Here is a 15934-nt window from a genome sequence, read left to right as displayed (position 1 = left end):
AGAAAATAGGCTTGAAGAATCAAAGAATCCTTCTAAATACTTGACATTTCAAGGGCTGAATTAATATAATGGGAGAGCACAGTAAAAAAGAAGCACAAATATTTTGGCACAAAATCCATGTGCTGTGACTGAAGTCTTTTATTAGAGCCTCCATTGCTTCTCCATTTGTTAACTGTGGCCTATAAAAGATGTATTAAGTGATCAAACAAAAAAAAAGAAAGAACAAAACTCTACTAAATGCAGCAGGCACAGTGCCAAGGACGCGTGTGTATGTGTGTGTGTGTGTGTGTGTGTGTGTGTGTGTGTGTGTGTGTGTGTGTGTGTGTGTGTGTGTGTGTGTGTGTGTGTGTGTGTGTGTGTGTGTGTGTGTCTGAAAACAACCATCTATAATACATTACAATACATCTCTTTTATGTTTATGCTCATTTGACCACAGACATCTGTGCTGTACACAGCCAACAAAACCACTACATCTGTGTGTAGGGAGATGTTACAATACCTTGTGCTGTGTGTGTCTGACAACAAATACATAAAATATGCTGCTATGGCTGTAACTTACGTATATATTCATTAGTTCGCAATCAGTCATCTGGGATGAACAAAGTCAATAAAGTGACTGTAAGTGATGGGCACATTTGTTTGTGCTTTTGCATTTTGTGTATGTGTGTGTGCGCATGTGTGCATATACGCTCATGTGGCAATGTGTATTTGTGTATACACGTGTGTGCATATGGATGTAAATGACATTCTGTGTTTAAATCTATGATTCTGTGTGTGTGTGTGTGTGTGTGTGTGTGTGTGTGTGTGTGTGTGTGTGTGTGTGTGAATGTGCACGCATGTGTGTGCATGTGTATGAGAGACAGAGAGAGAGAGAGAAACAGAAAGGATGTGTTTATGCTACTGTATCTGTCTTCATGTTCATATGTGTGTGTGTGCAGTCATTCTAAATACTTACATAATCTATATTTATGGTATTAAACACTTCTCCAAACAGCAATTACATATCCCACAAAAACTTTGAAACATTAGACAGACGAACTGTGTGTGTGTGTGTGTGTGTGTGTGTGTGTATATATATATATATATATATATATATATATATATATATATATATAGTACAAATGTATATATTAAAACAAAATAAGGGCAAAAATGATGTCCAAAGTGGATATTATAGGCAATAATAGAACTTCTAGGGAAAAGAAGATTCCCCTGCTTGTAACATCAAGCCCCAGAAAACCCCTGTGTGGTCCATTATTCCCCTGTAATGCCCTCCTTCTTGAGTATTACTGCTTGCTAAAGATATATTCACAATCATATTATTGCAATACTATCTATATATATATATATATATATATATATATATATATATATATATATATATACACAAATGTCATGTAGTCATTATGCATGTGAAATAATATTCAGGGTACAATTTAAAATGTTGTCTTCATATCTTCATAATTCAGTACCATGAAAATGATATTTAAAAACCTTGTTAGAAAATTCAATTATGAATTTCATCTGAACATAGAATCAGAAGGCTTATTACAATAAAGTACACTGATATTCTCTTTTGCAAAAAGTGGTAATCTCTACTGCATCTCATGGGAAAAAAGAGGGCATTGCAGTAACCCTGTTCAAAATTCTTTTCACATACCATAAAGTTTTATGAATGCTGTAAAAAATCTCTCTTTGATAGGGATTTTTGTTATAATGTATGATATACAGAATTATTATTTGTGTAGATTTTCTGATCCTTGTGAACTTTTTCTCTCAACAATGAGGCCATGAGGTAAAAGAATACAATGTTAGAAAACTGAATATGATGGTAGTGTGTTGAAGGCCATTAATAAATGTTATTCTTAGTAACAAAATAGTACAGCAAAATGTATATAAATGGATTTCCTTTACAAACTTGAAGTTTCAAGACTTTGCACTGAAAATGGTCAAGACCATAAGATCGAAGTTTTGAAACTTCGAACATTTTGAATGGAGATGGCAGGACAGGGCAGAAAGGGAAATTTACAATTTTCCTCACTGTAGTGGGATCAGGGAAATGGTATATTTATTTAGCATGAGGTGTGGGTGTGTAGGGGAGCTTGCCCCCCCTGCAAAAACATAAAAAAAATTGTTTTGCTTTTATGATTTTATTACAATTCCAAACTTTCAAAACATCGATCCTATAGTCTCGACCATTTGCATTTCGCAGTTTTGAAACTTCAGGCTTGAGAAGTAGATCCATATAGACACATTTTATAATTAACTAATGCTTTTGCATTCAGGTAAAGCAGGCAATATTTAGAATTATCATGCCGTTAAAACGATAACAACATTGTCAGTACCATTTACATAGTTCTTTTTAGTATTGATGTATCCAAATAACTTCAAATTTTCCCCAAATCACTGAATACTTCATTCATTGATTATTAAAGTAGTTCTAGATTTTTTCCAGAAGTTTGAGTATCTTATGAGGTATGGCCAAAAACAAAAAAGCAATGATAAAAATCTGGACTTAGGATGACACATACAAACATTTCAATTTTAAGTTCAGAAGATAGACATGTTCTTTCTTAATTTTCTAAACCTAGTCATACAAAAAATAAATGACAAAGCCAAAAATAATGATGGCAAATCCCCCAAAGCTGACAGATGATTAACGACTGCTAATAAGCACTTAGAAAGTTAACATATAAAAAGGTCTGTATTAACACTGAGATTTTGCAGAATATCAGGTATGTTAACTGCAGCATAAAGCATTGTTTAATGAGTTCAGTGGCCTCTGTCTCAACATAAAATCACATATTTTGAGGACTCTGTAGAGAGGAATATCTGTACCCTTAATGGTTATGGCAACCATAGATCTTTATATCCATCCCAAGATATTTGTTTTTACTCAAATATGCTTTTCCAGCATTGCAAAAAATGTATAAATAGCATAATTTAAACATTTTCTCTGCTCTGTCTTAACAGGTAAAATAATAAATCATTAGCATTAAACATGTGATATGGAATTGCAAAACAGTTCTGTATCATAACTATTTTTGAAAATTTTACTGGGAATTAGCAGTGGGACAATATATTTTAAGGATCTCACCAATATGGCAGCTGCCATCAATCAAGTTCCTGTTAACATTTTTCTTTGCACCTTATTCTTCGTTTCTTTGGTTTCCATAATATTTACTTCTCCCAATTGGCAGGGACCATTAAATCCAAATGTGTTATTATTACTTATGATCTGGAGAATACACTGTAAGGAAGCAATATTTATGCTGTATTGTATAATTCGATGTTCAGACAGGCAGAATGAAATAGGAAAACTCAACCAAATTGATCAATAGTGGTTTGTATTCATTGTGAAAACTATAACTAGTAACATAACTAAACATGTCCTACTAGTGAGGAAGCAAGTTTATTATGAAGAAGATATATGTAAGGATTAACTGTAACCAATACTGCACAAATCATGGCACTCTTCATTAAAGTAAAACATTTAGGTTATATCATAGCAACTCAAATAGCAAATGCATTTGGGGCAAACAAGCTAAAGATGGGATCAGTAAGCCTGTAAAAATGCTATACCTTAGATGGCTGTCTAAGCTTCTCAAAGGAATCTGAGCACATTTCAGTCAGACTGCAGATACCAAGAAATCATACCTATAAAGAAGATTTGACATTACATTTCAGTCAGTCAGTCAGGCTCTGATTACTCACTTTACCTGAGTCAGGGTCAAAGTGTAATTGCAGTCTGACCTGGAATTCTGTGGGGACAAGGGAGAAGAAGCCAGACCCAGAAAGGATTCCAGTCTAATTCAGGATACACACACACACACACACACACACACACACACACACACACACACACACACACACACACACACACACACACACACACTCACAGTATGTACACGTATGGATAATTTAGAGAATTTCCAGTGCATCTACTGCATTGTCTTTGAGATGCTAAAAGAAATGAGAGATAAGACAAAACACCACATGGATATAATGATGATATGCAGACTCCACAGAAAAAGTATCTACAACAGGAATTGAACTGTAGAATGAAGAGCTGCTGCAGCAACACTGTTATATCACTGTCACCCTTGTTTTGTTACCAACAATGTATTACCCTACAATACCTCTCAATGTGTAACTCAGTTCAAGTTTTTCACTTCCAATATGCGGCGATTATTGAAGAACATACACACTGCCAGCACTCCTAAAAAACCCAGTCATTTTTTTCTAACTGCATACAAGTAAACATCTGCATAATGTCATTGGGAAGGAACATAAAAATCAATTCAGTTCACAGGACAGCATGTTTCATGGGTTTCCATTTAAGTGCAACTCCTCTCTACATTGCTTACCCAGGGGTTCTTTTTATTGGTAATAATTAAAATAATAAAACTAACTGTAGCCATGAACTAGTCATATCATGTATCTGTGGCAGTCATTCTGCTGCACAAGTGTGGCCTGTACTGGCAGCATGGCACCTACATTTTTAGTTGTAGTAGCACATGTCTTAACTTACAGACAGACTAGGGGACTGAAGTATTGACTGGAGAAGTAAGTGCCAAAGCTCCTGAGACCAGCTCTCCTTCTAGGAGGTGGTTACAGTAGTAAGACGTAATTCCTGACACAGACAAATCTGCAGCCTATTAGACTGTTAATGAAGTGTGTGCGTCTGTGTTTGCATGTGGTCAAGGACATACTCTGGTCTTATTCCATACTCCAACTCTTCCTTACAGGAAATTAAATCTCTCTGTCACTCACTCTTCCAGTTAGTACCCCAGAAATTACACCGTAATAGTTGCACTATATTCCTTGGCTGTAAACAACTCAGCACTGTGAGCGGCACAGTGGTGCAGCAGTTAATGTTGTCACCTCACAGCAAGACATTCTCTGGGTTGCTTCTTGGCTGGGTGCCTTCTGTATGGAGTCTGCATGTCCTTGCAGCATTTGCTTGGGTTTCCTTAGGGTATTCCAGTTTCCTCCCACAACCCAAAGACATGTGTCTGGAGTGTTTCTCCCCAGACCTCTGCTGAAAATAGGCTTTGTCCTAGCTGGACTTTCCTGGTCAACAAATGTTAAATAAAAAATAAAACTTTTCCATGATATGAACCAACGCCAGTGAGTCTGGCTCTCATGCCAACTTTGGGTGGCTGAAAGCAAGCAGGTAGTGAGTGAGAGAAGAATTCTGAGGCAAACTAATGATGACCTAATGGTTAGCAGAGGCAGTAGCCATGGCAAAACAGTTAAGAAAGTAAGGAGCCATAATGTGCAACAGTTAAGAGATGAACAAAGCATTTCATAGGTATTTAGCATGAGACATTCCAACACAATAAGCTGCATACTAAGGAATGTGAAAATGTCACCATTTGGTGAGGTAAGTGTAACAGGGCCAGTAGGTGATGAGAAACATGATAGTGCAACACTGATAGAAGATGCCTTCTCCAGAGCCAAGACTCAGATGTAGCACTCTTATTAAACAGGAAGGAAGTCAACTATAGTACACTAGAATAATTATTGTTTTCCACAGACAAATAAATACACGTTAAGGTTGCAGCCTGTTTCAAACACAAGTTTTTACACGAGTATATGTGCACTATAATGACAACAATGCATGGAAAGTGTTATTTTCCACAGATTATTTTTCAAAAAAATTTCTTTCACATGCATTTCATATGCATGGGTTAGCACAACCCTGTACAGTAGCAACCACCAGAATGAATGGTTCGTAAAAGTGTAGCCTGTAAAGCTGTGATACAGAGCAAATAACTTGTGCACCAACAAACTCAGAGCAGCCAGCTGGACGTCTAGTGGCAATAACTACAGATTTGGTTGACTTCACAATTGTGTAAGCATTAAGATTAGTAGAATTCATTACTGTTTGGTATAATCTGCTCCAATAATGCACCATTAAAAGCATTCTAACTACAATACACCACCCTCTTGTAGCTCACAAATGAGAGGACTGGACAGTATGGATACTCATTTTCTTAACTTCTCTCTAGCCAGCTTAGTGGATATGGGCACCTTGAGACAACAAAGCAATTGTATCATGTTTACTGACAACCACATAATCCTTAAAGAAGCAGACAGTATGTGAGAGGTGTACTTACACAATGACACTGGAGCCTAAACTATCACATACAATTGCACGTCAAGTTGTCGAAGCCATGCACACAACACCCACCTCATATAGTACACAACACACACACACAGACTAACGTCAGCTGAGGCACTTAAAAGAAATCCTCCTAAACAACAAAGATTGTCAAAGCTATGCCTTTGTAAGCCCAAAGGCACTCAGAAAAAATAACACCTAACAATGCACATACTGTCAGTCTCAGTGGGGCCCTAAACACTAAGCCGCTAAGACAAGCAAAGATACTTCCCAGGACTCTTGTCATAGCGGACTCCATTATAAGATATACTGATGTCCCTCTGACCAGGCTGACCAAGGAGAAGATAACTGTTAGTTGCTTATCTGGAGCCAGAATCTGCCAAATCATGCATGCACTCAAGTCATTATGCCACGGGTACCGCTATGACCTGAGATGTACCTCCCTGGACTATATGAAGAGTGACATTATGGAGCTTTCAGACTATGTGACTTGGACTGGTATGAGCCTGGCATTGAACAGATTATTACCATCACTAAGGATGATGCAATATGAGCAAATAATGATTGATTTCAACAAATGGTTGTCTGTCTGGTGTCATTCTAAGGGGATCCAATATTTGTCAGCTTGGGAAGACATAGTTAACAAACCACATTGCTTTGCCAAGGATGGTCTGCATCCTAACCCTCTAGCCTTTTGAATACTGGCTAAAACTTGATCTATCACATAATGCCTTTTTCAGGCAATGTCAAACTGACAAACCTAGCAACATAACAAATTCAGCTCAACTGAACCTCAAGGTCTTACTGCACAATGCCAGAGGCTTAAAAAACACACTCCCTTCAAGCCTTCCTCACACTTGAGAAGATAAGACATCTGTGCAGTTAACAAAACATAGTTTAAAGTGGCACAGAGTACCGTGTCTTTCCACACTTTTAGACCAGTAGCTGCACGGACAAGGGTCAAAGAGGGAGGTGTCTCAATATACATCAATGACAAGCATACCTCTATGATGGTCAAACAGGATGACACACTGCAGTTCCTCTACTTGCAGATCACCAAAGACAAAGTCCTGTACCATATCATAGCCAGCTATAGGTTACCCTCCATTTCCAAAAAAACTCACCATGCATACTTGGACCTACTGGAGACACTTAATATCCAAACCTAACACTCTTCTCATGGGAGTCTTTAATTACCCCTCTATAGAGTGGGAATCCTTCACAGCATCAGATCTACAGGCACACAGATTCCTTGACTTTGTAAATACATCACCCTTGCCCAAATAATGAATATACCCACTAGAGGCTCCAATATACTGGACCTTGTACTTACAAATATGGGAGAATGCTGCAACCCCCTAGTGCATCATCCTCCCTGGTATGGTCCAACCATAAAGCTGTCTCCATTAAAATCAAAATGAAGTCCATAATCGCATTAAAACCAATAACAGTTAGGAACTATTCCAAGGCAAATTATCTTTTATTTACTGATGGATTGTCAAAGTACAATGCCCCTTCACACCCAGAGAACACAGCAGCCTATTCTGATTTGCTCTCAGAAACTCTGTACAGCCATATCAATGGCTTCATACAGGCTGCTGTACCTATAAAAAACAAACATAGGACTAACCTTAGAAACAAAGGGTCTATATTATATCATCACACACTTAAAAAAGTGAACAATGAATAATCGACCCCATGTAAGCGAAAGCTTACAATCTCAAAAGCTCAGAACAGTGATTTAAAAAAAAAAAAAAAAAAAAAAAAATTGAAAGAATACATAAAGTGGGGGGATTTGCCCCCCACACCCCCCCTACTTAAATATACCAACTCCGGGATCACACTACAGTGCCAAAATGGCAAAGTAATGGAAGCGGCCAAGCAAATTCTTTCCCTGGGAAAGAATTTGCTTAAAAGCCACTTTGCTATTTTGCATTTTCGTTGTTTAAAGTTCGACCAAAATGCATTCTATACAATGCGTCTTCGGTCATCTAATAGGAACCCAAAACAAACTATCCTAGTGGCCTCCCAAATTAAACATAATATACAACAAAAGGAAAAAAAAATATGGGAAAATCAATGTGAAATTTCCAAAAAAATAGTACTCTCTCATTAAAGTAAATAGGCAACCTAGAGGGCTAGTTAGGTCAAGTAAAGACAACTTGGAGGTTATGATAGCCTCCCAAGTGAAACATAACCATAAGGCATTGTATAGCTATGTCAGAAACCACAAGGCCAGCACACAGTAATGTGCAGAACTGTTGGTTAATAGTGCCGCATTCACTGAGCCTGATGATATAGCAAATCTGTTAGCAGGCAAATTCATTTCAAGCTTTTTCCCCCTCTCACCCCCAACCATACCCTCAAAAATATCCTCAAACATAACCCCTCCAGCTATAACTAGGGAGCATGTACTGGCTGCATTCACTAAATCCAAGAACATGACTTCCAATAACATTCCAGAATGCCTCTTGAATACTCAAAAATATGACTTATTAGGACCCCTGCATTATTTAACTACAGTTTTAAAACAGGCTTTGTGCCATGTGGATGGAGGACTGCAACAGCCATCCCCCTTCATAGGGGAGGACCTTCAATGGACCTTGGAAACTACAGACCCATAGTCTTATTTGCAAAGCCATAGAAAGAATTATCATGAAAATTAACAACAAGGACACAGGAGACCTACAGACACTAGAACTATCTTAGTTTGGCTTTGTCAAAGGAAAGTCATGTTTACTGGATATGGTGGATTTCTTTGAAAAAGTCACTAAAGCAATGGATGAGGGGAAAATGGTGCATACTGCCTACTCAGATCTGGCTAAAGCATTTGATACAATACTTCACCCAGGCATTGTCAACAAGCTTATAGAAGTAGGTATAAACCCTTTATAAAAAAAAAACTCCAGCTTTACTCCATAGCATATCACCTACTCTGAGGTGATCTCTGCCTAACATATAAAGCTATGTCAAACCCAGAGCTTTTGGACATGCTACACCTAAAGAAATCCCAATCCCTGCAAACTACATGCTCTAGGGACCTAAAACTTGTCACCACAATAAACAGAACACACTGGAGGGATATATTCCTGTCCCAGAGGCTTCCTATACTCTGGAACAAGCTACCCATCTATGTCAAGCAAAGTTCTTCATTAGCACTCTTCAAGAAAAATTTTGATGAGTGGATGGGAAATAGGAAATACACCCCGGGGATCACTTCTGTCTCTCTGCTGGACAGTGGCACAGGAAAATAACTTTCTTGGGTGGCGTAAGCTAAGGTATCTTGCTGGCTAGGCTTACATAGGCCCTTGGGCTGACAGCCTAGTTACTACCTATGAACCTATAAAACAATGGATAGCTAGCTAGCTCACTGAAAGGACCCAGGAGGTTAGAATCAGTGAGGCCATTTCCACAAAGAGGCTGGTCACCAGTGGAGTCCCCCAGGCTCTATGTGGGTCCACTCTTCTTTGGCATCTACTTCTCAGATGTCAAAGCCAATGTCAAAGACCTTTGGCTGACCAAGTTCACAGATGCTTGCAAACTGGGTGCAGCCACTGAATTCCTCTCAAGATGAGAACACGCTTCAGAAAGGTATAATACAGACAAATGCTTTGTGCCAAAGACATAGCTTAAAACTCAATGCCAAAAAATGCATTATAGCACTTTTGGGAAGTCTACCACCCAAGGTAACTATGTCATTAATAAAACACCCTTAAAAGTTGATTCACTGGTCAGGGATTTGGGAACAGATGTAAACAGTAATCTAGCCTTTGACCAGCATGTGTCCAAGGTAGTAAGAAAAGCCTTCTATGTTGCTCAACTTATAAGCAAGGGCATGGCATTTAGGTTCAGAGAGGTCATCATACCACTGTACTCGTCCCTTATGAGACCCATCATAAAGTATAATGCCCACTTCAGTACATACCTGACGAGACACATGTGGCAAGTGGACCATCCACAAAGGATCCTTACAAAAAGAATACAGAGAGTAAACACAATGTCCTATGCTGATAGCCTCAAAGTCCTGTCTCTTTACTCAGTATCATTCAAGACTTCTGAGAAGTGATCTTTGCCTGGCATACAGGGCTTCACTGGACCCTGTTTTGATGAACCTTTTGTACATCCACAAAATAGACAGCTTTAGAACTACTAACTTGCAACATAAAAAGGACATGTTGGAAGACAGACATTTCTCAAAGCACTTCCATTCTCTGAACAGGCTCCCCATCCATGTGTAACAGAGCTCCTTCCCTATCCCTTTTTAAACGCAACTTGGATCAATGGATGGGCAATCAGAAATTCACCCGGCGTCTGGCACCTATTTCTCCGATATACATATGTAATCAATAAATCATCACCTATATAAATCAGAATTGTGGGTAACATCTGTGTAGCATGGGTAGGCTTATGAGGGTACACACCTAGGAGCCTATTTACTGACTCTTACTACCAGTTCTTTCTATACTGACTTAAACGTTCATATCAGTTATTAATTGTTACTAATGATTAGTATATTATTTTAAAGGCAGATTCAAAAAGTGCATTCATATTATTGTTTTAATTCAATTTTACTTCATTACATCTATTTCTAATAATGTGAAAACATATTGATCACAGTTGTTTGCACTAGTGTTTTAAAGGCAGGTATGAAACAAATTTGTCAAATCTAATAGTAGTAAAGCAGATACCGCAGCACACAGAGAGTCCCCAAGTGAAAAGGGGGTGGTGAGTCCCACAGTGTTTATACATTGTATTCAAATCTAATAGTACCTATTATTGTCTTGCCTTCATGTAAGTACATTATGATAAAACTGGTGTTTTGTCTTAATGACATATTTCTTTTTACACATCTTTGAAATAGTTATGCTATACTCCTGATTATTGACACTGTATAACATTGTATTGCTACTTAATGCCTTGTAATAATCCTGTAACATTGCTGTTTAATGCTAATTTATAATGAAAATTGTATAATATGTTGGAGCTTTTCTCCCCGGGCCTCTGCTGAAAAAGGGCTCTTCAGCTCAGTCGGACAATCCCGGTCAAGAAATGTAAAATAAATAAATAAATAAAATAGTACTTCTTAGTTTATTATGCTTTCTTTTACTGTTTAAAGTTGCTCTCCACCTTGGTATGCAAGAACCATGTGATAGTAAAGCAGAGATAAGTGACTGCATATAGATCATTCTCATTATCTTAATCATTTATTTCTAGTTATACTCTGATCACTAACTGGCTATGCTTTGCTAACTGTAGAGTGCTCCACTCAAATATCTCACACACATTATCTTAAATGTTTCTTTTCTCCTTTAAGTGTACTCACCTCTCACACACACACACACACATGCACGCATGCACACACACACGCACACACACACACACACACACACACACACACACACACACACACACACACACACACACACACACACACACACACACACATACATACATACACACACTCCACATTACTTACCCTAGGCTTCTATTTATTGGCAGTAAAAAAAAATTGTAATCACTCCTAATCATAAAAGACAAATGACTGGGTACTGACCTTTGTGACGGATCAAATAACGTCCCAGAACAATAAGAAGACACAAGAGGATGAATACGATGACAGCCACAACACCTCCAATGACAGCATGGTCAATTCCAGAATGTGGTAAGGCACTGGGATCTAGGAAAGAAACAGATTACTATAACAACGGAGGGATAACAAGCTAGGTAGTTAGATTTCAGTTGTACAAAAGTGATTGCATTTACAACACCAGATGGTTAAATAGATTCTTGCAACAGTTTATCAATTCTCAAATACCAGATAACATTAGAGAATCATAAATAACTAAATATAACTTTACCATTACATGTATAATCAGACTTCAAATTCTACACTGATGCTGACAGACGCAGTGTTAGAACCCTGATCCAGTACATGCAGTTTGTTCAGAAGTAGCATTGTGGCTTTGGATACCCATCACTCATGCTTTCTGCTTTTGTGCTGGAAGTTGGAGCAGAGAGAGATTTACTATTTCAGGCACCCCTACTATTTATTGTGGCCAATACTCCTGAAATCTACATGATTTAGTAAATAGCAGAAAATGTCATGACCTGGGCACATTAACTTTTCAAGAAGAAAGAAGAAATGTAACACCTCCTCATGGAAAATGGAAAATATAATGTAATAGGAAAGAAGCATATGCTTTCACTCTTAATAGTGAAACATTTGATGATCAGTAAATGTGTATTAACACAGAGGGGTTCTGATTCCTGTGAATGAGGATGTAAATAAAATCTACTTCACAAAATGCTTCAGTGTGTCTTTTAATGCCAACTATAATATAAGAAGGACTAGTATGGAATGTTATTTTGTCTGTTACATGGCCCAAGATATGCAGACATTTATTTTTTTGTTCTCATTCTACATTCAGCAGCTGTACTCACGTGAGCAGTGGTCATGCATTGGTAGGAGAAATATTAGCCTTCATAGTACAAAACTGAAAGGTATATAAAGACCCAGTAGTGTAACTAGGGTGGGGTGAGAGGGGCAACTGCCCCAGGCAAAAAGTGTTGGAGGAGTGTGATCAGCCAATCTAGATCTCTCTTTAATGTCATACTGGCTTTTAAAACCAGTATCTCATTTGCAGTCAAATTTGAGTGCTGTGCTGCTCCGTGTGTGGTCTACACTATAGCAGCTGTTTGCTACAGTAAAGAGGTGGTTTGCTATACTTTAAAATAAAAGAAAAATTATTTTTTAAGGTAAAACCTGAGTGCTGTAGCAATCCATAGAGGCAGGGTATAAACCATATCAACTGTCTGCTACATTTCTAGAAAATAGTTTGCTAAAGTTTAAAAGAATATATATATTTTTTAAAATAAAATATGTTGAAGAGGGTTGGGGTTGTTCAGTGAAAGAGCTGCAGGGTGCATATATTTAACTGTAATCATCTGAATGCTTTCTTTTTATTTTGCTCTTCACTTGAAGAGCTGAGCAGGTCGGTGCTAGTTCATAGTACCAGCTCATTGAGCCAGCTATGCTTCTGCAAAGACTCGGTTCATGGACTTATAAACAGAGCATGAGATGACCACAACAGTACCTAAAGCCATAGAGGATGGAAACCAAAATGGCTGTGCTGAACTACTCTTATTGAATGTAATGAGACTGACAGCAAAGCAAGACAGAAACAGATATTGTCATCGCTGCAGATATTCTTTAGTAGACCCAGATGCAGGTTTCCATCAGTTTTTTGCCTTATACTAAGTGCAAGCTAAGGGTTAGAGTTTGTCATCAGGTATAGTGACTTGTTCATATTATTAATTGCCTTTGCCCATAATCCTTGATCCCTTCAGGCTCCATTCTTAAGCTTTGTGTTGTACCTAGCATTCCGTCATTTCATTTTCAACTTGTTTTTCCTTTGTTTTCTTCATATAAATTCACATTCACAAAAATGACTGTAAAGTCTTGAGAAATTTTAATACATGACAATAAACTGTAACACAGAACCATTTCCAGAAGCAGGGTCATAGTAGAAGGGCTCCTATTAATGGCATGCTGGTTACATAGAAGAAGTGGAAAATGTCCATAGTATAAAGGACTACAGTGTGAGAGATCCCTAACCCAAAGCCTCCCCAGCATATTAACTCTGCATGACTTCAAAGTAGCTTTATATGACAGACAAGCAGAAACAGTACCATAACCACAGTATTAGTATATTCAACGAGGATTGGGAATCAGAGTTACACAATATAGCCAAATGTGGAGCCTAAATAGCTAATCTTAGACCTAGGACAGAATATTTATTTAACATTTGTTTACCGGGAAAGTCCGACTGGGTCAGGAACCCGTTCTCATCAGAGGTCCGGAGAGAAAAGCTCCAAATGATACATGAAAGTTAAGACAATTTACACGAACAAGATAAAAAACAAGTATTAAAGCATACAGTAATAATAACGAAATATACTTTTCTGAGGTACAAGCCAAAACCAGTGGTCTGTGGCTGACCAAGTTTGCCGATGACTGCAAGCTGGGCACTGTCTTAAATTCTCCAAGAGGGCCTTACCCAAACTAATGACTGATGCCAGAAGCATGGCCTCAAACTGAATGCCAAGAAATGCACTGCTGGTAATCTTATGGGTCTGCTTTACATTACTTGAGCTTGCTAAGGTGTAGTTTAATTTCAGTTCTGTTTTCCTCCATTGAAGAGTTAATGCATTTGGTCAATTCCAAACCCAGAGGTGTAGCTTTAAGTCTGAATGGGATAGTACAGTGTGGTTAGATAAAAAAATACATAAGCATTTCTCTATGATAAGTAACAAAGCATGTCACAAACTGAATCTTTTACCAAAAATAGATACTCAGTGGGCAGAACCATTTCTTTGCATACTTATTGCAAGCACTTCCTGCCACAAGAATAATTTTGTTGAAAAATGAAGATGTGAAGTAGGAATTATGCTAAATTCTGAAAGCTATAACATGAATCTGTGACTGAGTGAGTGCAAGGATGTATGCTGTGCTTACAAAAGTTAATGCTGTTTAGAGGAAATAAAACCACATAAAATGTATCTGCTTTATTACTGCAGCCTAGAATGTCTAGACATCTGCTCACCTATTCTGATAGGTGGTCTGACAAAGGAGATGAGGCATGTCTTACATCAAGCTAGGTCAGAGTTGGTATACTATCACAATGCAGCTGTAGAACGCAAAATCATCTTCAGAAATCTCCTTCAACAAGTGATTCATTCATCAGTAAGTCTGAAACTGACTTGTTCTTGAGCTTAGCTAAAAGTATTCTCCCCTTGTGGTTAAGGAAAGCAGTGGGTTATCTAGTAGGAAAGGCCAATGACAGTGTTATTATTTATATCACTGGCCTCTTGGTTTCTGGATCAAACCTTAAGGTGCCTAAGCAGAGGAAAATTCCTTGTTAGAACCTGTATATGATGCACTGCAAATAGGGGATATACATAAGCTGGTCAGGAAAGCACAAGCAGTGCTGAGCCAAATAGGTGGAGTTAGCTTTGAAAAAGAAACAAAAGAGAATGTAGCTATGGAATATCTCATATAACTTTTCTCTGGATCAAGTAGTGAACGCTACCTTGGGCTAGCTAAAAAAATGTTAAATAAAATACCAATAATGTAGCAGGAGATACATTGGTTATAGGAAGTCAGTCAAACGGAGGTGTCCCAGACCTGCGAGTATAGCCTTTGGTCTAAAATAGGTCCGAAGGAACAACACAAAATGCTAGAGTGTACTTGTAAAGGGAAAGTGGACCTGTATCCAGAAAAGGTCCTAGTTCTTTTAGTCTTATGAGTGGTATTTTAGTACCAGTAAAATAGACAGGACTGGTATATCCAACCAAAAATGCTCAGTAGAGGTAGAAAATGCACCAGAGAGAGGTATCTCTCTGTCTTAATAGACAACCAGCGTTCCACTGAATCCTCAAGAAACATAAAGTAGACACTCCAAATAACCGGTAGACATAAGTTTGTTTCTCAGTCCTTTATTATTGCATTAAAGAGCTACTTAGTGTTGCAGAAGATTACAGAGTTCAATCACTGTTTTTATTGTATAGTAAATGGGCGTGACTAGGGCTGGCAGCCAATTGGTGTGTTTAGGTGTATAAGAGTGGGCTGAATCCTTTATTCAAATTCATGCTGAAAGGTGAACCAAGTCCTCGCGCTCCCATTGGATTATCAGACAGACCATAAACCACCAATCAGAATTTTTACAATTCCATCTATAGTTTATATAACTTTTGAGCATTCAGTGCTAAAATGCAATGAGTGTCCAAAACCAAAGTAATTTAATTCAC

At 38.0% G+C, this 15934-nt stretch overlaps 1 protein-coding gene across 3 annotated transcripts in view; it reads right to left on the bottom strand.

The window, feature by feature from the left end:
• Positions 1-15934, bottom strand: part of CADM3 (cell adhesion molecule 3) — a 1289148-nt gene that overhangs the window by 47277 nt on the left and 1225937 nt on the right. For all 3 annotated transcript variants that reach the window (XM_044059344.1, XM_044059345.1, XM_044059346.1), the window contains one exon: positions 11682-11804. In XM_044059344.1, the coding sequence (XP_043915279.1) occupies positions 11682-11804 (123 nt within the window). The remainder of the gene's footprint in view (positions 1-11681; positions 11805-15934) is intronic.

This window comes from Protopterus annectens, chromosome 17.part0, assembly GCF_019279795.1.
Source record: "Protopterus annectens isolate FY-2018-M chromosome 17.part0, PAN1.0, whole genome shotgun sequence".
In the NCBI taxonomy this organism is placed as follows: Eukaryota; Metazoa; Chordata; order Ceratodontiformes; family Protopteridae; genus Protopterus; species Protopterus annectens.
This window is presented reverse-complemented; position numbering and strand designations above follow the sequence as displayed.